The sequence below is a fragment of the Poecile atricapillus genome, chromosome 4, assembly GCF_030490865.1.
Source record: "Poecile atricapillus isolate bPoeAtr1 chromosome 4, bPoeAtr1.hap1, whole genome shotgun sequence".
Classification (NCBI taxonomy): domain Eukaryota; kingdom Metazoa; phylum Chordata; class Aves; order Passeriformes; family Paridae; genus Poecile; species Poecile atricapillus.
In genome coordinates this window covers 63,525,732-63,549,007 of record NC_081252.1, presented here as the reverse complement: position 1 = coordinate 63,549,007, position 23,276 = coordinate 63,525,732, and the positions used below count along the sequence as shown (strand labels likewise).

Here is a 23,276-nt window from a genome sequence, read left to right as displayed (position 1 = left end):
GAAAGCAACGAACTGGAGCAGAGCTAACAAAAGAAAAAACAACAGTACTGGTTATGCCACAGCCACCAACCTGTCCTGTGGAAAGTCCAGCTCCCATCCCAGAGCAAGAGAAAACCGTTACTGTGCAAAAGCATCTACACTGTCTCAGGCGTTTTATTTCATCACACCACTTCAGTACACACAGTGATCACTTTGCACATAAATGACCTTTACTTCTAATCCTGTGAAACTACTTAACTCAGAAATCAGCTTGATCTAATGGTACTAATAATAATGAGTCAACAAAAGAGCTTTACTTGTAAGTGAAAAGAGAGAATACAACGCAAACAGATTGTGCAGTGAAACAGATGTTCTGGGATGCTGGAACAAAGCCAAAGGATAGACAATTAAACTCTTCAAACTACCAAAACTGGGAGCAATTTGTTAACTAAAAAAAGGTCTCAAAATCAAGTCTAAATAAGACTCAATAAACTCCCTCCTGATAAATTAGAGGGAAAATGATTTTGACTTCAAGAAGCATAAACAATCTGTTTCTCCTAGATTGTAAGGCTTACTAATTTTATTGTTATGAGGAGAAAAAGAAGTTGTTTCTCATCAGTATTTACTTATGCATTAAAGTTTTTATTGTCCTAAATTTAAGGGGAGGATATGTATCGTGAATCATTTCTATTTAGGACAGTCTTGGGAAACAGACCTTTCCATCTTGTAAAATCTGAATGTTCTCTACAAGTACATAGATATGAAATGTGTGTGTTTTCCCATCTCTCTTCTGAATGTATATTTCTATACATTTTATGCAATAGGCATCATTCTTATTCTTTACTCTGCACAGAGTGAAAATGTCAAAAGTTTCATGTGAATTAATTATATTCAGTAAAGCAGATGCCTGTTAGGAAATGCAAACAAGGTATGGTTTAAAGATCTTAACATAAACTTGATATTTTTAAATGCAAAGAAAAATTTGGCACGTAGTTTATTGCTTCTTAGGCATTCCACATACCATGATGACTTAATAAAAAGCCTTTTACAGCTGCACTGTGTAATGCACATTTCCTATCGAATTTAGAGCATTGAGTCATAATGGTTATTTTTGCTGTATTGGGATGACAGGCTTCTGCTGGAGAAAAACAGACATAGAGCTGACCACATTTATTCTACTACAGAGCTTGAGAAACAGCCTATACTGATGTTTTCCCTTAATTTTTGTACAGACTCTACCAAAAAAAAGGAACTTTTGACATGTCCACTCTCCCTTGTCCCATTCAAGTTACATGAAAAAAAAGGCAACTTGCTCAGATGCTTCACACACTTTTGTATGTTAAATTAATAAGATGTCTTTATATAATGTATATTTAAGATTTATAATAAAAATGAAAACATGATTTCACACAAAGAATAGGTAAGTTTGTAATTACAATGGAACTTTAACGTGCATCCACCATACTATGTTCTTCTATGTCTTTTCCCCTCCCAAGCCATACACAAACAGTTCTACTCTTCACTCCCTTTCTCATGGAGCTCTAACAGCCAGTTGTGGTATCTAATAGGCTACTGTTTCACTTGTGATGCTCCATGTTTTAAAAAGTATCAACTGCAAGCCATACATAAACAGAAAGTTCTTTCTAACTTATAAAAAGGGGAAATGTGAATGTCATACAGGAGGAAATTTAGACATTACTCCTTCAGCTGTATCCAACAAATGACATAGTGGACTACATGTACTGTGAACAGGCTTTCTGCCTCTTTAGTATGATCAAAAGATGTAATTTCTCATTAGAACATCCTGAACTGTGTATTTTTTACACTATCCTCAACACCCACCACTAAAACTGCCTGTGTTCCATAATATCTAGTTTGTGTTTCAGTGCACATCCTTACCAAGATGCTAAAGCCACAGTGGAAATGCAGTTAAATCCTGTTGACAGCAATAAGAAAACATTGAGCATGCCTTGTTGCAGAGAACTTCATTATCACAAAAAACAGTAAAGGAAATGTAAGGAAAAATGTGACCTGACAGATTCTTTCTCCATACAAGTCATTACATTACGCCGCGATGTCAGTGCTGACTATCATTCTTGCTTGAGCCCAACCTAAACATCACTTACAGCTTTCAGCTAAACAAGAGATCACTCTAGTTATGGCTGGGGTGTTTCAGTTTGCAAAATGACAAAGAATTCAAAAACTTAATAAATTCAGTATCTGTTCAGACAACAGAACACATGATTTATCTAAGGTCCAAGTCCTGAAAATCCAGTGACAAAATCTATCAGTATCCAATAAACTGCAAGAACATATCTAACATTGGATTTTTTTTTAACATTGAAAATGGTGTCAAAGCTCTACAGCAATGCTGATATGCACCTGGGGTTATGCCCATGAATGTTCTGCAGCAAATTTTTGTTTTCAGTTTTTTTCTTTTTTTTTTTTTGCAAAGCAGTATCAGCAAACAGAAGCAGTTACACCATAAACATGAGTAACCTCTAAATTATCCATAATTATATTTAATGAAAAGTTCCTTGAAGTCCCTTAGTTACCTTCAAATGACATAGTTTTAATAATTAGCTTATCATACTAAGCTGATTTCTCAGCAGCTTCAGTCTCCTGTTCAGACAGTTTCTCTTCTGACAGTACTGTCATCCACGGGGACACGGAGCGCGTGATGGTTTGTTTGGCCAGGTTGTAGTGGTTTATGACTGTGTAAAATTTCCCTCGAGCACTGGAGTCTTGTTCAGAGTAGTAGTTTTCCAACCCAGCTGGAATGCACTGATTATTCTGAAAAGAAAATCCATTGCTTAGATTTCAGATACAGGCCCCCCACACACATGAAGCAGGTTAGGGGTTTTTTATCCTTTTCCTTTTAGTCGAAGCCAATAGTCACTTTGTGACTAAAGATGCAACATACAGTAATTAACTACAGTATTGTCCTACTGTGTTCAAAATGTTCTTCCCTGCAATCCTTAAACTACTTGTGCATTTGCCAGGGAAGACCAATCTGGGTATATATGCCAGAATAATTAACATACAAGAAATGTGCTTGCCTAAAATTATTTTTAGAAGTATTCAATCTTCAGTTCCAGCCACATTTTGCTGTTTATTCCAGCCCACCAAATTCCAGCTGTTTGGTTTATAATTACAGCTGTCCATATCCTACTGTTAGATTAACTTCAGGCAATTTACCCTGGCGTTTGCAGTCTGAGGGACAGGAATTAATACAGATATATTGGTGCCAAGGTATGAACAGTTTTACAGCCCAGCAGCTCACACATTATAGGGAAAACTCCGTGGGTGGCCAAGCGTATGTGCAAACACATACAAAGTACTTCACTCCCAATTGTCAGAAAGATGTAGCCAACAGCAGGCTTTTAAAAAGCTCTCTGGAGCTGTGAGACTACATTATATCATTTCCAAGACTGCAAGAGCACTAAATAGAACCTACTAGATGCTCAGATCTTAGGAAAGTGAAATAGATTATTTAGAGAATAAAATAAAAGTCAAATCCATTTTGCTGTCATCTTAAAAGCCGAAGTGAATGTGCCTGTGCAGTTGCAGGTATTGTTTGTTGCCGGTATCATCCAGGAACTCTTCCAGTCACAGTGCAGGAAGAGCCTACAGAGCAGCTCATTGCACTGAAGAAAAGTTACTTAGACATATACTGTGACCTCCAGGTTTTGCCCCAGAAGGTCTTGGGGTCTCTATTGCCACACTGGCCAGTCCAGGCAGTCTTGCATTATACTTCAACATTTTAAGGCAGTCACCTGAGAAACTGAATTGACTTGTAAGCTAGAAGTAGCTGCAGCTTGAGGAGAAGGTTGTTTACTCATTTCTACTCTGGCTGTTTTAAAAACAAATAGAATATTCAGTCTTCTTGCCTTCAGAACCAGAGGACCAAAATTTGTAATACTACAGCACAGCAGCTTTGAACTGCTACTGTACTCATCAGAAGGTATGAAAGAATAAAGGAATACTTGCCAAAACAAGAGGCCCACAGGTAGTCTTAGAACCTGCCTGCCCCTGATGAATTCAATCACTTGGCACATGTGATGGCTCCAAGATGCCTCGCTGTCACAAGACAACAGCCCTCCCACAGTCAGCACCTCAGCAGCTCGAACCGCGGGTGTGACAGAAGCCTCAAAGTGTGTCAGACTCACAGGAGTGCCCAGAGTTTCCACAGCCACCCTGGTTCCATTTATCAGTAATCTTTTGTCAAGGCAACAGCCGGGGCAAGTGTCCCTCACAGTTTTGTTACAGTAGCACCACAAAGCAGATGGGATTCAGCCCTGGCTAAACAGCACCTGTGTCTGTTCCACACTGTAAGTCAACAGAGGCTTTCCCATGGTCACAGGCAATGTATTTGCCAGCTGCAAGACTGGGACCTAGATCATAAAAACATAATCCAGGAATATGGAATTGAGCTATTGGACATGCATATTCATATACATCAACCATGTCATCTTCTGGAAGTATTATCCATGTTTTATCTGGGATAACTGATACTACTTCTGATGTGATAAAATGACTAAGAAGCACACAGACATATTTGTGGTGAGTATTTCACTCAGTCATGGGATGTAATCACAATTCTAAATATTTAAAGTGGGGAAAGGAACACAATCCATTGAACTAATGAAATCTGCCAAGGAAATTCAAGTAAATATAATTATTACAGCTGAAGACAAGCCAAGATTACCGACAGTCTGGAAAAAAGCTACAGAATCTCGTGTTGCCTTCAGAAGCCATTTGCTTTGTAGCAGGCAAAAATTACTCAGTAAGGGTTTTGGGTATTTTGTGTGGGGGGAGGGGGGAACTTGTAGTCATAAATATGCAAAAAACATCTGACAGAAGAGACTAAAGAAACACATCAGTTTCCCTCTTGACTGCATTTTTGCTCCTGGGATTTCATGCTTCTAGAAGAGATGGGAAAACTTCTCATTTACTCACTGCCCCTTGTGTATTGCCTAAGGACAGCCTCTTGGCTTAGTTCCCAGTCAAGGCAAGCCATGCAGCACTCAGTGACTGAGTGATGGGAACTGCTGCTGATTCTTACCCTGCCACTTCCCTGACACTTTTCAGCTATGTAGAACATTTATTTCCATCCTTTTTATTTGTTTCCATGGTTCCCAGGTGAGAGAAGAAGGAAGGCCATGAGGAGAAACTGGGATGCTCCAGAGTGACTTTGCCAGTCTTTTTTTCATAACCCTTCTATTTTGGAAATTAGTTACAGGCTATGGCCTTTGATGCCAGAGAAAGCCCTGGTTTCCAGTCTGTTTCTGGTTGAATTAAGATGATTCCTTTTGTTCCTTTGACATGAAGACCCCAGTGGTATTCACTTATAAATAGTGTCTTCTGTCACGTTAACTTTGCTGGGTCAGTAATTCGCAATTTAACAGATGATGGTGTGGTCTTCAATGCACTGAAATGACTTTGTTGTTCTGTCCACAAGTCTGTCAGAACACAGGTGCTTTGGCAACAAAAGCTGAAGGGTAACAGATACGGTACAGAAAATACTGAAACCCTGGGGAAATTCTTCAGGATCTAAGTGCACTCAGGTTTTCTGTGGCGAGTCTCACCAGTAGGTTCTGGTGAGTGCTCCAGAGAAGCAATCTGCACAGCAGCAGTACTGAGGCTGTCTCAGAAAGCTTAAGCAAGCACAGAAATAACACTGCTGTACAAAGGAAAAGGAGCACCTTTTTAAGCACACCTTCATGCCCTGGAGGCGTAGTACAGCAGAAACCTTTGGAACTGTTCCATGTATGAGAGCATCAAAGCAGAGAAGAGTGAGTCTGACTCAGAGCTGTGGTTAGCTCAGCCTTTATGCAGAGATTCCTGCAGTACCAGCTTCCTGAGGCAGGCACACCTTTGCCCTTAACCAAGAAGTCACATCAGCATCTAAAACCTGGGAACATCCAGGCCAGAGAATGTTGCTGAGTCCACCTGAAACAAGAAGCCAGTCCACAGAGACAGTGGTCACAAGGTGACAGACTTCATGTTTCCTAGGACATCTGTGCCAAGTTATGCCATCACGTATCATGGACTCTCCCAAAAAAAGACTCAAATAAATACAAAGTCATCTTAACAGTGGGAGTTTTCGGGCCTTGTGTCATTTGCCAACATCCTGATCCTGCTGAACTCTTTCTTAAAAGAGTTACATGACCAAAGATGCTGGAAAGATGCTGTCTCCTGGCATTATGCCATCAAGCAGCTGGAAACAAAACACCACCTCCAAGAAAACCATGAGGAGAGTAACCATGATGCAGCCTGTGTATATGCTGCACCTTATAAACAGAGCAGGAGCTATGGGACATTCTGCCTAACTTCTGTCCCAAAAACACAGGACCCAAAAGGGAGAAACACAACCAGACTCAGGTCACAGGGCAACTGAAATATAGCTGAGAAAGTGTTCTTAAATATTTGTGACACTGGCAGGAAAAGCCACAAGCCAGAAAGCTGCAAAGGAGCTCGAAGGAGAGGACAGCTTGGTGAGAAAGGAGGCAGAAGCAAGAGGCTGTCACTAGACTCACACAGGAACATGTAACTGGATGTTCCTGTCAAGTCAGGATCACATCAAGACAGACAGTCCATATTCCAAACTGCTCAATGCAAAGAGAAAGCTTAGGGGGAAAAAAAAGGCCTATTGTCCCCCGCAACATGAACACAGAGGGGTTTCAGTGCCTGTCTGAGACAACACAAAAAACCAACAGCAGAACCAAAAGCTGCATCTCCTGAGTTACAGCCAAGTATTCTAGCCACAGTATATTTTGCCCTTGAACAAAGGGGAAGCAGTAACCAACTGAATGTTCAAGCCTAAATTAATCCAGAAGGGCATCACTGATTATAATTTTGGACTAGATTCTTGTAAGATATTTATGTGTTTCAAGTGACAGATAAAATCCTGAACAGGATTGTTGAGGAGTGCTGAGGCAACCATCCCTTCTTAAATCCTTTTGAAATTCGTACTGGGTACCCATCTGATTTATTACATGAATAAATATTAAAAAAACTAAAGGGAAGAATGCCATTATCGCTGCTACTTTTCTTACCTAATTACAGCCAAGTTCAACTCTGCTAAATTTACAACTGGGAAGTCAATGTTAATTTTCTGACTTTCAGCCCAGGTCATAGCAAAGGAGCCAGCACCACCATCTCACACAAATAAAGTGAGCCCAGCCTCCCTTTTGGTTAGAACCAGTATTTTTTACAATAAATGTGTTTTCCCTTTTTTGGCATCACTTTTGGCAGTAGGGCTCGAAGGTCACTGTTCTAGAACAAGAAGTTCTTCCTACAAAAATAACCCTGAAGTAACTCTACCACTCTTAATGAGAACATCACTCTACTTTTTATTTGACACGTATTCCAGATTTTTTTCCTCCACATCTTATCATTTTCTTATTTCCTAAGACACAGTAATTTGGAGGAACGTGCAACATTAAACCATATGACCCATAAATAAGGGGTTTGTCCAGATAACTGCAGGTGAAGTAAGTCTGAAAGACACCAGTGTTTAGACTTTTTGCTATATTTTAAATGTTTAAAGCATTAGTAAAATAACACTATTAATACTGTGCCATAGTGCAACTTCAATTATAAATTACAAAGCAAAAGCATAGCAGGAAGTACACTAACCTACCTGTGTAAAGAAACACAAAATCTGTGCAATACAGCATTCCTTAATCAAGGTTATGCCTAAAACAACATAGAGAATTACATACTCTACTGTTTTTCTAGAATAGATATACAATTTACCTTGAAAACAAATCCTTCTGGACAGGTATGATCATACTTGTAAACCTTGTAGACTACCAGAAATACGACACACGTTAAGAATGCAAGGGCAAAAAGGACCAGCACAGTTACCTGTAAAAAAATATAAAACATGCTTATGTTAGTAATGCACTGCTTATTCTATTGCTGCTTGTTACTGCAGGCAGCAGAAGTCAGCTGTGAATGCACTTTACAGTAAAATCAAGCAAAAGGATAAAACCAGCTGCTTAATTATTGAGGGAGAACAGAGAAGCAGCACATAAGTGCTTCTCCCCTTTCCTTCTCAGAGAAGAAAGTGGATCATCTGGGCAGTGGCCCGTTGCCTGTGTACTGCAAGGCTTTTTTTGACTGCATTCCTGTTGAAGGCACATGAGGCCAGGACACACCAAGGTAGCTTGTGTCTGCTGTTTTTTCAGTATGTGGATGATGTAAGTCTAAGTCTAAGTCTATGTCAGCTGATAAGCATGTTTGCTTTCCCTGTGCCTGTCCGGAGTCAGGTGATAATAAGTTAGCACAGGTGTCATGCAGAGGTGACTTTCAGGGCATGGAGAAAGTAATGTCTGCGCTCTCTTGCTAGGATTAGAGTTTGCTGCACTTGCTCTGAACTTAGGGATAGTTACACCAGTAGTCTGCATTCTTGGTTGCTCAATACTCGTTAATTTATAGGCTGAAGCAGTACTACTTCATCACACAGAGCCTGTCCAGGAGTAGTTCACTGCCAGTTCCGTAAGGAAATACACCACATTCAACATTGGGCTGGCCTCCAGGAGTTGTGTGGCACCTCTTTCCACAGTGCTCACAGAGAAGCCATTACAGCCTTGTGTGGCTTTTCACCATGTCCTTAAGTACCTCTCTGCCCCTGAACCTGGGCTGTAGAGAAGGCCAAGACACATCTTAAGACAAACCTGAAATCAGGGTATCAAGCTAACCTTTCCCAGGTACAAACTCTGAGCAGCTGGACACCAGCAGCCTTCTGGTGTGTCACGAGACAGAATTAACTTTAGAATTACATCACCCATTGACAAGAAAAAGCACAAAATTTTGTCCAGCAGTTACAGTACAAAGTTCTCTAATTCAGACCCATTTTTGTGGAAGGTGTGAACTGAGCAAATAGCATTCATTACCTGGGAGAGTATCCCAGATGTGTGTTTTTATTATTCTAAAACTGCTACTGATAGACAAATTAGTAGGTCACAGAGATTACATAGTAAGAGAGATAGAGATGAATTTTCTTTTTGGCAAGTTAGAAAGAAGCAGGCATGTGCTACAGCATAAGAAACATTAATAAACAGAAACAAGCAAGATTGTATGATTCATTTTAAAAAAACTATGATAATTTGATCTAAATTTTACATCAAATATGATCTAAATTTTAAAGTAAGATAAGTAAACCAGCTACATACACCTCCTGAAAAGAGAACTTAGGCAAATCAGGGTCAATTACTTGAAACAAGAATAATCTGGTATTTGAAAAAGCAAAAACAACACAAATTGTAGCTTTGCCTCTTGGTAAAAACAAACACCATACAGCCCCCTTTTGATAAACCTCTGAACTAACAGAGTTTGCAACACTGCAAACTGTGTATGGCAGTAGTATTAGGACATTTCAGGACAACAATAAACTTAAGGGACTTCTCATCCTGTGAAAGCAAATCTCATCATGGGCAGACAACAGAAAGTGCTATATTTCCTGGCTGAAATAAGGTTTCATTTTTTTACTGTGTGTTGCTGAAGCCAAGGACTCAGTCAAGCCAAGGATTTTTAATATAAAGAAAATAAGCAAAAAAAGGGAAGGGTGGAGTAGAGGCAAGGAAAACTTCAGATCAAAAAGTAATTTAGCAGGAGAAATGTAGATATTAATGTAACAATAACAAGTGAAATGAGACATGGAGTGAAGGACCTTTCTGGTTATAGCAACATGTTCAGTTTCTCAACAGTCACTGATTACAAAAAAAAAAAAAATCTTAATTAACCTCTGAAAACTTCACATTGACAACAATTTTCGTATCTACTTAGTCTTTCTCCAAGTTTATTACTTGTTTGGGTACACAAAAAAATATGGATAGCTTACTCTATCTTGCCAACCTTGTATGTTCTCCTTACATCTCCCATGCCTCAGTATGTCCTGCATGAATCCAAGAGATAAAGTATATTTTCACCTTCCTTTCTGGTCATTCTCTGTGGTCCAGTTTAATAACAACCAGCATAACACACACACGTCCCCATTCCTGACCGCCTTACATGCTAGCTCAGCCCTTCACTTAGGGTTTTCATCAGGCTTCTGACTCCTCACAGCCTTCAGCAAGGGCTGCTCCCTTTAGGAACACAGGCCTGTGACACAGAACACGGGCATCAGGCAGAACTGCTGTGGCACAGATCCCCTCAGCTCGTATTTGTCTCCACCACAGATAGGAGCTAAGAGTTTGAAATGTTTTGAACAACATCCTCAAGTCCCAAAGTATTTTAATTGTACTTCCTGGCCCTTCTACCAGCAGCCAGTAGTAGAACTGTAATGTTATTTCCCAGCTGTATCCATTCTGATATATAGATAAGGTCCCAGGAACATACTGAGACAACATGAGACAAGCTGTTTTGTAACTCAGACTAAATGTTAAGACAGTAACAAAAAACTGTATTCCCACAATTACTGCAGGATCATTCTTCAAAGCTTCAAAACTGCTCTGAGAAATAACTGTTTTTTTAAAAGAAGATAAAAGCCCAGTGTTGTGTTGATGGCTGGGGCGTGGCAAGTTGCAGAGCCATGGCCTCAGGGGTGATTTGCTGAGACCTGTTTTCAGTGACAGTGTAGAGCTGTGAGTTCTCACTGCTTTTACAAGTTCTTCCATTGCCACACAGTAAGCCATGGGAAGAGTTCTCAAGGGTTCGGCTTCAAAAATCTCACAGAATTTTTCTCCCTCACTTACTGTATTTTCTAATGTTACTAATTTTGGTATTAACATGTAAATTTTTACTCTCATTATCTCCAGTGATTTGCAATCACACTCCATTTGCAAATTCCTAATCAAGTAAGCTCTTGTCTCCTTCCTATTAGGAGAGAAGCTCCCTTCTCATACCATCCTTCAGGATACGAGTAAGTTCTATTTAAGGACAGTTGCAGATAAAAATGGCATAGATGGAATCTAGCAATGGACTTCTTTCCAAGGTGATTGCCATCACCTGTTAATCCAGTCCACTTCTCCCTTTTAAACTGAAAATCCATTTCTTTCTTCTAATAGCCGTTTTTCTTCACTCTCATAATAAGCCACCGCTGATGGTCCACAATGGTCAGATCCCCATGTTCATTTCTGAACCTGAGGCAGTCAGCTTCTCTCCCTGCACTAGCACAGTACAACCCTACCTCTGTGCCTCACCTTCTGAGCCCTCTCCACACAGATTCTTTTCAGAAATAGAAGCATGAAAAAAGAGAAGGAAACAAGCAGCTCTTCAGACCACAAGCAACCAACACCCAAAGTTGTCATTTTATTGCTTTCTTCCAAAGCAGCTTTGTACACTCACTATAAACTACAGTTATTCTCTTCTTACCAACACACTATTTACAGCTTGCCCTCTTCCTCAGGCAAGAGCAGCTGCAATGCATGCATGAGCACCACTCCCCTTCTTCTGGAAGGAAATCTTGAATCTCCTTGTGGCAGCCAGCTGGCAATGCAAGACCCCACACAGTACAAGCAGAAGTCTTGTGAATTACGGTGATCATTCACTGCCACATACATCCTCCAGAACTCCAAGGTGACTGTCACAGCTCAAGAGCAATGGGCTTTTAAAATACTTTTCTTGAAGTAACTATAAGATAGGAAAAACAACCGTTTCTTTTAACTAGGAATTCAAAGTGTGATTTTGCTTTCATCTCGAGTGTGGCATTTAAAGTTAGTTTTGAGGGGATCTGGCAGCAAAATGAAGTGAACAGAGAAGATGACAAGATATTATGTATGTGGCAGATTTTTGAATAGATTCTAAGTGAAGAGCAGAAGAAGGACAACGTCTAGCCAGAAGCCATTAGAGTAATCGAAATGAGAGATGACTAATGAATGAACTAAGCATACCCACAGCAAAAAAACCTGTCTTCAGACTCTGTAAGCAGTTAGCTGAACAAATGAAGCTCACCATATCTGACAACTACACTACCATGTAAACAGCTTGTGCAAAGGCCTTTATCATAAGATCTAGCAGATCTTCCCCATCAGTCCACACTACTTTGCCTCAACTGTGAAAGATTGCAAGCCATATTTTCTCTGTCTGGCTACTGCACTCTCCTCCTTCCTCACTCCACTAATGTTTACTTGGACCCCTCTTCTTAATCAAGCTGAAATACTACAGCAAAATTCAACAACTGCACCAACACTGCCTGCTTCTCTTCACACCCTTTCCTGGTCGTATTTCAAGGCATGCACAAGTCTACCCTTTTTGCTCCTCTCAGTTCCACCCATTTTGCTGTTTATTTTATCAAATTGTCCCACTAAAGCCTGGGTGCCATCCATTTCTTCTCTGCCTTCATTTCTATCTGTCTAATGCCTCCTTGCCTGAGATTCTTTCATTAAGCCACTCATACCGTGCTGTTCTGCACCACGCTTTCCTTCATGCTTTTTCTTCCATCAGCACACAAACCCATGTAGGAGCATTCCAGTTATTAAAAGAACTAATAACAAGATATACAATGATTTTCACTGCTCAGTCACTGGCTCTTGGTCACATGTCATCTCTGCTCTACATCTATGCATTATCTATTTGAACTGCAGCCTCTTGGGAACACAACTTTCATTTCTGATTGGTTTGTGAAGTGCGACGCACAGACTTGCTGCCAGCACTGAACAAGAAGTGTGAAAACATATATTTACAGAACACCTTTCATAGGAAATGATTTATAGCCAACTAATGTTTTGCTCACCAGTAAAATGAAGTGGGTGAAATGCTCTGGAGTGAAATATAGCAACTCTGTAAAACCACTTAGGACAGGAAATTAAGATTATTGCTATGCAATTTAAACTACAAGAGAATTTTAGGCAGACAGCCTGTAATTACAGTAGTTTGTGTCTGGCTACATCCCACAGACAAAAATTCATAGAACACTGCATTGACTTTCTTGCTAATGGCCATGACCTCCAATTCACCTCTCTCCACTAAAATCCTGCATCTCCAGCTACACAATGCCCAATACCAGCATACTGGAGAACACAAAAATCAGCTTTCCACTTATCACTGCTTTTGCAAAATTATGTCCTTGTTTGCTATTACCTCAGAATGACTCTGGAAGTTTAAATGAAAAACATGTCTGAAATAACACACTCAAGGATTAAGAAATGTTCATCTTGTGGGAAATGGCAATGTGAAAGAGCAAAAAGGAACATTTACATCTATACATGCAACATTTGACTCGTATTCATTTACAGAGCAATGCAAATTACATAGAACACCCTGGTGCAGTGCCCTGTGCTTGCTATGGGAATATACAGAATGACCAGAGACTCCAAAAGACAACCAGGTGCCTTGTTTCAGAAGAGTATTTCTAACATTGCATGTCATGTTTAGCTGTATGACTGGTATCCATCTACTAAACTCAACTTCTTCACCACAACATTCCCATCAAAACTTGTGCTCAAAGAGGGCAATCGTTTGGGGGCCAATTGTACAGAAAAAGCAGCTGAAATCATAACACTGTCCTTCTCAAATAGAAATGACAAAGAGGCGAGAACTGTCTTGGATGCTTACCTGGTGATGAGTGGGAGTAGCAGCAAAAAAGGCAAAAAAGGCAAAAAAGGCAAAAAAGGCAGACAGATTCATGAGGACGGGAACAGAAGAGAAGCTACAGAACCAGAGCTTATTAACAGCGACAGTGCAAGACAACAGGACCAGTCTACAAGGGAATTGATTAATGAAACCTGAGGGACACAGTTACACAAAAACAGGTTAACAAGGCACTGGCCTTGAGATCCTAGAACTGCAGCTTGGATCAGCTGTTCACAGCAATGTTCCTGTCATCTTCTATCACACAGCATCCTATATTCTGCTTAACAGCAGGGATCTGAGGAAGCAGTTCAAGAAACCCTGTGGCACCAAGATAAGAACCTTACTACCTTCCCATACAAATCCAGAAGATATTACTGAGGCCAGGAAAAAGGCTGCATAATGTTATTACAGGAGAGGAAAGGTTATTTAAGTGATGCATCTGGAGAGATCCAAAACTTCATCTTCTGTGAAGAATCTCTTTTTCAAAGAGAAAAGATTCTCTTTTCCATTGTAAAAATTCATCTTCTGTGTCACCCATGTGACTGGTTCTGTTCCAGTAAAAGGATTTCTAATGGAGATAGTGGCAGAGGACACCTGTCTTATAGCAAGGAAGCTGTGTTAAGCATCCACTCTACTTAAATCTTCCAGCTCTGACTATAAAATTCCTTTCAAGCAAAAGTTTAGCAGAACTGTCAATGTCATATCAGAGAATATAAAATATTAAAAAAAGGAAAAGTGACACTTGCCGTGCAGTGCCTTTACTTACATCATTGTTAAATTGGAAGAACAACCTCCTTTATTTTTTCTTATTTGAAGTAGTAATGACAAAAATTTAAAGCCTGCCAAACACTTATACTTGTGAGCAACTTTAATCCTGTGAGTACTTCCACTGGAGAAACAGAACTACTAATGACAGTAAGTACCTGTCACTCTTCCAGCACTAAGTGTCAGACACAGAATCTACTGAAGGAAGTGACACCTCTACAGGAATCAGCTGAGATCTCCTGCTCTTAACAGACTTTTAAAGTGGGAGCAAAGAGCTACTCAACACACAAAGTAATCACACAGCAGCAAAGAGAGAACCGTTTTCCTTTTCTCTGATTATTTTTGCAGCAATAATAATTACTGGCATTACTAAGAAGAGGTACAAAAGTGTTGAGGCAGAAACATAGTTTGAAGAATGCACCTTTTAAGATAGGAAAAAGCCCAGGACAGTTAGATATATGTAGCATACATTTTTGCAGTTTTAAAGTGACCAGGTAAAAACTGCAAGAACTGATCTTGAAGCTTCAATTCCTCTTCCATAACCTCATACAGACATTTCAACAGCTGCTTACTACTTGATAGTTCACAGTTTTCATGGTCTTAGCACAGAGATAAGCCTGAGGCTTTGGCTCTGCAGTTAGATGTATGTAGAGATGTCAAGGATAAAGTCAGAAGAAGTGAACTGCCTTTGAACAGAAACCAAAGGCTGAAGGCGTATCACAGCTTGGGTTGATTTAAGGGCTTGAAATTTATTATGAAAAAACAGTTTTTGCTTTCAAAATACCTCTAAATGTTCTTTATTGAGGTTTTCTCAAAGCTAGAAACAGAAGTCATGCTTTGCTACAACAGATTTTTTTAAAATTCGTGTGTTTGTACACAACTGCCAGCTGTAGCCCAATCAGTGGGTGCTAGAGTAGACATCCCACTACAGAATCCAACTGGAGGTTGTACAAACATTGCTCTGTCACAATGGGGGAGGCAAAGGCTTGGCCTTGGGTAACTCAGACCATCACTTTTCTTCTGCCCTAACTCCCTCCTATGTCCTAATTTACAAGGCTCCTTTGTTACTCTGTAGAGTGGATACTTTACAAGAGAGAAAAATCTGCCTTGTTCAAAGTTGCTTTCCAGATGTGAAGAACCAACTCCCCACATCAGCCTACACTGTTCAAGACTTCTGTTTCTCAATGGGATATAATCTTAAGTGAAAAAAATCACATCTTCCTTGGTGTGGTTAGTGCCATAAAAATAAATTAAGACAACAGGGTTCTCAGAATCAGGAAATCTTCACATTCTTTTGAGAGATTCTGATTTAAATTCAGAATGTGGCTTCATAAAGGAAAATTATACCTGCAGTTTTCTTTGAAAACATTCTCAGCTCTGTTATAATAACTGTGATAATGTGAATTGAATGCAGAAAAATACATTTTATAGTTGATTATTCACCAGGTGCTAAAACACCAAATTATCTACATGACATATGCACATGCTGGAGTGACTTCATTTGTTATAATGTGTAACTTCTCAAGAAGAACAGCTTTAGATGATCTGCACTGCTGAATCCCAGAAATGCAATCTGCTTTGTCATTATTTAAGAAGTACATCCAAGAATACACATGTGAATTATTTGTAAATATGCCTGACTGACTTGCTTTATTTTTAGCACAACACTTGGGCTGTGTCTTGTGGCAAGCTTGTGCATTGGTGATGTACCATACTGAAGTCATTAAAATGGCATCTGAAAGTTTTTTCATGAACACAAGCCAAAGTCAATATCTCACCAGCTAAATAATTCATTTCATAATTATAGCAAATATTTAATTTTCAAACAAATATCTTTCTGCTCTCTCAAAATAAACAGCAGAAGTTAACATGATGGTTCACAATTAATAAGGACCCAGGAGAAAACCTCACACAATCAGTACTTTTCATCTACATATTTATAAAATGTTATCAACTATTCATGTAATATTTACTACTGGGAGTGGTGAATACAACAATCATCCCTGCTGGAGAACTAGTCAGTTTTTTAAAAAACATTGCAAGCAGCATAATTCAATTCTAAAATTGTTATATAGATATTAAAGGACATTTTTAGAGGTGAATGTTCTGCATGAACATTGTTTTCAATAAACTGAATCAAAATTTTCCTAACTGATCAATCCCCATACTCTTCTTTGGAAACCTAGACTTACAGCCACAATGTGAATCACCCTGCAATTCCCAAGAGATACCACATCTTACAGAAACCTCTCTGATGCAGTAGTTACCTAGCAGCAAAACCTAGCAACCCTGTAATATGAGATTAATCCCAGAGTGATCGTCATGAAGTAATATCTAAAGGATATTTTATTTAAGTATGCCATCCACAGGTATATAAAAATGCAATGCAGAAATCCTCAGGCTTTTAGCTGTTCAGCTACACAAATTAGAAAAGACTACCTAACAGCACAGCAAGCTATTTGTTTTCAGCAAGGTCTCATTTCCTCAGCTCTCCCAAAAAAGACAGATAAAACCGCCCAGAATTACAAAAGGATGCACAAGCCTTTTAGATGTAACTAAGATATGAAAAACCCTTCTTTAGCTACAATTTGATGTTTCAGCAATGAAATCCCTTAGTCCCTACTGCTAAACCATAAGTGCAAAGTTTAGGTATAGGCTCTGCTCAATATAGCTGCTTGGAACTAAAGTCCTATAAGGGCACTCAAACTAAAAACTGCCTCTCCTTTCTCTTTTTCAACATAGTAAGCATTTCCCAATCTCTTTAGTGTGACCAGGACACACACAAAGACAGCCAGACATAAGCTCTCCTTGTTGTGAGCTGTCCATTTGCATTTACCCTACCCTCACCTGAGAGGAAGGGGATTACTCTCAAGGACTGGTACTACGGTGCCAGGAGAATAAAGAGAGAATGTGAGTCAGAATGTGGCATCTTCCCTGAGGAATGGGATGTCCTTGCCCCAAAACAAGGAACAGGAAAAGCTGGAACTAGGTTTCTTACCTCCTCAGTAAAACCCTACTGCACCCCATGACATCTCTTCTGTCTGGGGTGGTTCCCCACACAGCTGACTGGGAACCTACATGCTTCAATGTATGGCTGAAGACTCCACCAGGTGAATGGCACTTAAAACATTTGTCGCAGCAACACTCTGCAAAGTTCCTTTCCAAATATAGTCTAATCCCTCCCTGAGCCTTCACTTTGTTTGTTTAGCATGCTCTGATTCCACTGAGAGCTGCATACACACTTCTGAAGGTCAGCATGGGCCTGGGCAGCTTTTAGAGCACTGCTCAGGCACAACAGTACCAAAATCTCTGTGTGTGCCCTGAAACTCCTATCGTGCAGACAAAGTTTAGAACTGTGCAATAGAAAGAGAATCAATCCACATCTTTACTGAAATTCTGTATTTTCCCCTCATACTAAATGTTAGCCTTTCCAAAAGTATTTGTGCTTGTGCATTGAAGAGTGTGGTTGCCTACTGCATAAAAATGCTTTGGTATCCTTGGGTAAGATGCTAAATTAAAAGCACCAAAAACCTGCAGTCTTACTGTTAAAAGAATAGAGGAGCATGAGCTGAAGTGCCAACTTTCCTGCTTTGCTTTAATTACATAGAACAAGAAAAACCATCCTCTAGTGGGAAAGGGAGAAAGGATACTCAAGCCTTGCACCAGTTAAGCTCCCACTTATAGGACTAATGAAGGGAGTAATAAGGGTGTGGACAGAATCTGAGTCAGATTCTTGCTGAACTGCCATGTGACAGTAACAGGCGTCACCAAACCGCAAGATTAAATTGGACCGGGAAAACTGGCAGGAAGGAGCTCTGGTATATATCCCTGGGTTGCCAAGTCATATATATAACTATAAAAAATACATAATGGACTATGACAGTGCTTTTAAGAGAATGGTTTGACCACAGTGATAAATAAGAAGCCAGAAAGAAAATAAATGTTCTGGTGGCTCTTGTCCTTCAACACAAACAGGAGCTTTATCCATGCCATGAGCACTCCCGGTGTGCAGCCCACACACACCCTGGCAAGCCACATTCTGAAACCCCCACACTGCCAGAAATGCCTTTGGAATTCATCTGCCAGTGAGGGATTACAACCAATAATGCTGCAAGATTTGATTTTGCTTCTAATTGTTAAATACTGAACTATTATAACACTGAATTAATTTTTCTCATGTCCACCTATATCCACAACAGGCACTCTGTTATAGCCAGTTCTGACTACAATCAGCAATTGATTCTAAGCACTTCCTGCAAACACAACTGAGTCATTAACATCTGCTTACCTTAAATCTTTCTGAAACCCCTTCAGTGATGCTGATTGTGAATTCAGCTATTTTCGGAGTACGGAACTTTCCCTTCTTGCGATCAGGTTCATATTCTGTTTTTGTTTTGACCACAACCTTTAAGGAAAAGAATCAATCACAAAACTGTTAACAGTTTAGCTGGCCACAAAAACCCTAATTATTCTTTAACTCTTCTTTTATCTGCTTAGAAGTATATCTAGCACCATCCTTCCCCTCCCCACTTTCCAATTCTTCTTTGAGAGCTCTAATTATTAAATTGTATCAATCATCAACTTACCTCTCAAAGTGGTTTTGATGGACCTACAGCAAGACTTGTTATGCAACAGTTTCACAAAGGTTCAATTTTTTCATCTGTGGTGATATATGCTCTTATACTAGGCATGGATAGGTCAAATCCAAATCATGGACCTCCCCACTTTGTATAGTTTGAAAATAGCCACCTCCATTTGCTCCATAAATTCCATTAATGGGACCTCAAACTGGACACCAACAGATTATTGAAGAGTACCCATAAAATTCTTGCAGATGATGATGCCATGTTCTTTGATGGCAGGATTTTGAGTTTTAAAAAAAGGGAAATAACCCATGTAGTCTAGTTGCTATTTGCTGTGTGATAGACTATGGCCCTTAGCACTCTTGTTTTTAACATCCAATTTCTGAATTATCAGCTGCAAGCAGCAAGATGCACATGAACCTTGTGTTAATGAGATTTCTTCAAACACCCAAGGTTCTTCAGTTTATTCCTTGCTATGAACTACTGCCCCAAGCTACACAATTTAGCACCTTACCTGTATTCCCAAAATATTCATTACGTCAGTCGTATCTCTAGTGTTCTCCAAGGCATTCTAATCATACAAAATTTTCACATACCTAACCTATTTGCCTCATTTTTGTCTTCTGCATTTTTCAGAAACTTTTCCCAAGTACTGTTCTCAAGCTAGGGTACAGTTTATTGTAGTGATGGTGCTATTACAATTTGCTCCATTTCCTCTGTTTTTCCAAGGAAGAAACATCTACTCTTTTAGATTTTTAAGAATCAAATTCTATCTTTAGCACAGCCCACAGTATTAATAGCAAATACATTAATCACAGAAAGGCCTGGGTTGGAAGGTACCTTAAAGATTATCTTGTTCCAACCCCATACCATAGGTAGGGAACCCTTCCACTAGACTAGGCTGCTCAGAGCCCCATCCAACCTGGCCTTCAACTCCTCCAGGGATGGGGAAGCCTCAGCTTCTCTGGGCCCTGTGCCAGGGCCTCAGCACCCTCATACTAAACCAATAAAGTTTAAAGCCATTTGTGCTGTCACTACATCCCCTTGTAAATAATCTCCATCTTTCTGAAACTGAAGATGGTGACACTTCAGGTAGCCAGACACTGAAATGACAGGCTTTGGGTTCCCTTCTTCTCACTTTCCTGAATGGTACCTAGAATGTGTAACTGTACCTAGACTCAGTACCATAAAGTTTATTAGACACTTTCACAGCATTACACATTTTTGTTCAGGACATAGGCTTAAAAACGACTTACCTATTTTCAGCTATAATTAGTAAGACAGTAATTACCTATTTAATGTTATAGCTGCTCAACAGCATCATGGAAGTTAACTGCCCAGTGATTTCTGGAATGCTTTTTAACATTTTTGCTCCCTTCCTCCCCCTTTATGTTGCATAATCTCAGGCAACTCAAATCACATTCAGCTGACACTGAATGTACAGTTCTAACTGCTTGGTTATGTAATGTCTTCTTTTGTTTAACATATCTAAATATGAATTTAAATCACTTCATCCCTTTAATTTAGAAACTGTCAAAATCATCAAATCCTTAGCGCTGTAGTCACTACTGTTCAAGAAGTTATGCTTCACTGCCATGCTGGAGCCTTGCAAGGGAATAATAAGCATAACTATATGAAGCATGTACTCCTATTCATTATACATGAGTCTCTGCATACTTGAGAATTTGATCTGTGTGTCAATCTTTTCTTAATAGTGTTTCTTTTTTTCACATCACACACTCTGCTCCTGCCTTTGAGTCTCTAGCAACCAGTAAAGAGACACTGACATGACTAACCAGTTACAGAAGGACACCAGCAGGACCAATAAATTTAATTTTCCCCTTCTATGTTTGCAAAAGGAAAAGAAAGCTAATATACAATTGGACAGTGGAGAGTAGAAGAACCAATCAAATATTCCTTTATTTAAGTTTCTAGCTTAGCTGGACATTTGCTTTCATTCAAGGCAAATGCCATCCGGGTGGGAGGAGTTCTGCCCCACTCTAGTAGGAGCAGAGGCGCTGGCACAGAAGCCCCTGGGTTCAGTACAGAGGCTCTGCTCAGGTTAAAGCTATTACCATGCAGATCTCTCGTTCAGACTTGTGCTTAACAGTGCAGGAACAGAACAAATTCCTTTGGTCACTGCTCCTTGGTAATCGGTTACATCCTGTCACCAGCTGGCAGATGTATCAGACACGGTAAGGCTTAACTTGTTCTAAAGCCTTAGGGTGCGATTTTGTCCTCAGCTACGAGATTTACACCCATGTAACTGAGGGCATAAAATGGACCCTCAGGCTCCTGAACAGCTGTTATGGCTTATTGCATTTATGCCTGCCAACTGGTCACCCCACACAACACAGAATGGTGTTGATAGCAATTAAAATGGAGGTCACACATTTATTTGTATTGCCTACAAGCATCACTCTACTGAGGAAAATTTTACAAGCTAAAATTCTTTACCCTAAGTTAAGATTACGTGAATTTTATTGAGGTTTGAGGAACGTATAGTTACCAGTTTAACCAGAAGAAGAATTCAGCTTCTGGAAGACACAAAGCCAAAAATAAAAACTGTATGAAGACCACAAAGCTTTTTATTACCAGATGCATGTGGGAAATTACAAGTAAGAATCCTATTAAAACAGGATACTGAAAACCCTGAAAAACCCTACTTCTGTGTGCCTCACGTGTAGTAGCACCTACAGAATTCTTTATTGTGAGGACAATAAACATATTTACAGGCTCTCACATCACCTTTCTAAATCTTTAAAATTAAATTCCTAATAATCAAAGCACTTAATGAGGAATGCAGGAAGCACATTTCCCTTCCAACCTGTAAGCAGCTCACTGGACTGACCCCTTACAGCTACAGAGAATATCTGAATCACCTATTTAGAGGTTTTTGAAAAAAATAAATTGCCAAGGAGAAAACTCAATGGCCCGTTCTCATCTCATTGCTTCAGCTTGTCTGGGGTTAGCATTAGTTTCTTACTGAAGCACAGAAGGAAAATGGAAGTGCCCTCCGTTGCTAGTATGCCCATGCCCATCTTACAGAGAAATAAGGCTCTATTCCCCCAGCAGGGGGGCATTTTCTGGACAGAGAAAATTAGTATTATTCACAGAGAATACACAGGACCTTCCAGATACAAGAAAGAAAGATACAAAATAGGAAGGGTTATGACAATACAGCATAGAGAAACTTGCATTTGTATAGTATATGTTTCATGTAACAACACTGAAACCTCTACATGCTTATTGCTAACATTTCACACTGATTTTCAATGCAAACCACCATTAATGGATTTTCATGAGCTTAGCTGTTTGGGTTTTTCCCTAGAGGAAACAAGCATGCCTTGAAACAGCCCATATTTTTTGTCATTTCTAAGCTGCTCTTTACCCATAACCTATTCTTTTGTTGTTTGCCTGAGATTTGGGTGTGATTCTCCAGGGTGGAAACTAAAGCCTACTGTACCTTATCAGGAGGTGGGAACTGGAGCTGATTGACATCCAGGGGTGTGATCAGGGGGATGGTGTCAAATCCATCCTCCAAAAGGGGCTGCTTTGTGCTCTTCTCGCTGAAATTATTCCCCAGTTTCACCATTCTTCCAGGATAGAGGGATTTTCTGCTGGCACACACAGGCAGACACGCACAGAAATGCAAAATATCAGAAACCAGATATTTTCCCAGACCTCGGGGGACCCGAAATACCTTCTGGAAAAAAAAAAAAATAAAAATGTGTTGTTCGCTACGACTCGGTTAGAGTATAAGCATTATGGGAAGTTCGAACCTTGACCACCAGAGCTTCTACTATCAAAATGAAAAAAACCCCAAACCCCGGCGCACGCAAAGCAGCACCCCAAATCCCCGACACGTCAGCCCGGTGCGGCATCACCCGCGGCATGCGGAGGGCTCGGGATGCGGAGCCCCATCCCCGGCCCCCTCCCCTCCCCGGGGCTCCCGGCAGGGCAGGGCCGCGCTCGCCACTCACCGCCGCGGCTGCCGGCCCTGCCTCAGGGCGCGTCGTTCGGCCGCGGCCGCGCGGCGATGGCGGAGCGGGGGGCGAGGCGGCGGCTCTCCCTCCGCGGGTGGCTCTGGGCGGCCGCAGCGCCGGGGCCGTGACGCAGCCGCCGCCGGGCTGAGGCAGCTCTGGAGCAGCAGCACAAAGGGGCCCCGCGGGGACGAGCGGGCGCGGCTCCCCCAGCCGGCGATGGCGCAGCGGCAGCAGGTGGAGGGGGCGGTGCGTCCCGCCCGGCCCCCCCGGCCCGGCCCGGCCCGGCCCGGCCCCCGCGCCCCTCCCCGGGCGGGGCCCCGCCGTGCCCGGCGCTAACCGGGCCGGGAGCCGCCGCCCTGCCCCGCTCGGCGCCGCTTGTCCCGGCACGGCCGGCCCCGGCAGCCCCGGCGAGGGCAGCGGCGGTAGCTCGGGCGGAGAAGCT

The 23,276-nt window shown here is 40.8% G+C and overlaps 1 protein-coding gene across 3 annotated transcripts; it reads right to left on the bottom strand.

The window, feature by feature from the left end:
- Nucleotides 1–18: 18 nt before the first annotated feature.
- On the bottom strand, nt 19–23,079 carry NSG1 (neuronal vesicle trafficking associated 1). Of its 3 annotated transcripts, none has more exons than XM_058838333.1 (5): nt 22,832–23,079; nt 22,315–22,554; nt 18,554–18,670; nt 7,741–7,851; nt 19–2,772 (listed from the first exon to the last, which is right to left on the bottom strand). In XM_058838333.1, the coding sequence occupies exons 2-5, from the start codon at nt 22,441–22,443 to the stop codon at nt 2,572–2,574; spliced, it is 558 nt and encodes a 185-aa protein (XP_058694316.1). In that variant the 5' UTR covers nt 22,444–22,554; nt 22,832–23,079; the 3' UTR covers nt 19–2,571. The 3 variants fall into 3 exon arrangements, with proteins under 3 accessions (XP_058694316.1, XP_058694317.1, XP_058694318.1); XM_058838334.1 differs by having other exon boundaries at nt 22,315–22,465; XM_058838335.1 differs by lacking the exon at nt 7,741–7,851.
- Between the last annotated feature and the right edge of the window lie 197 nt (nt 23,080–23,276).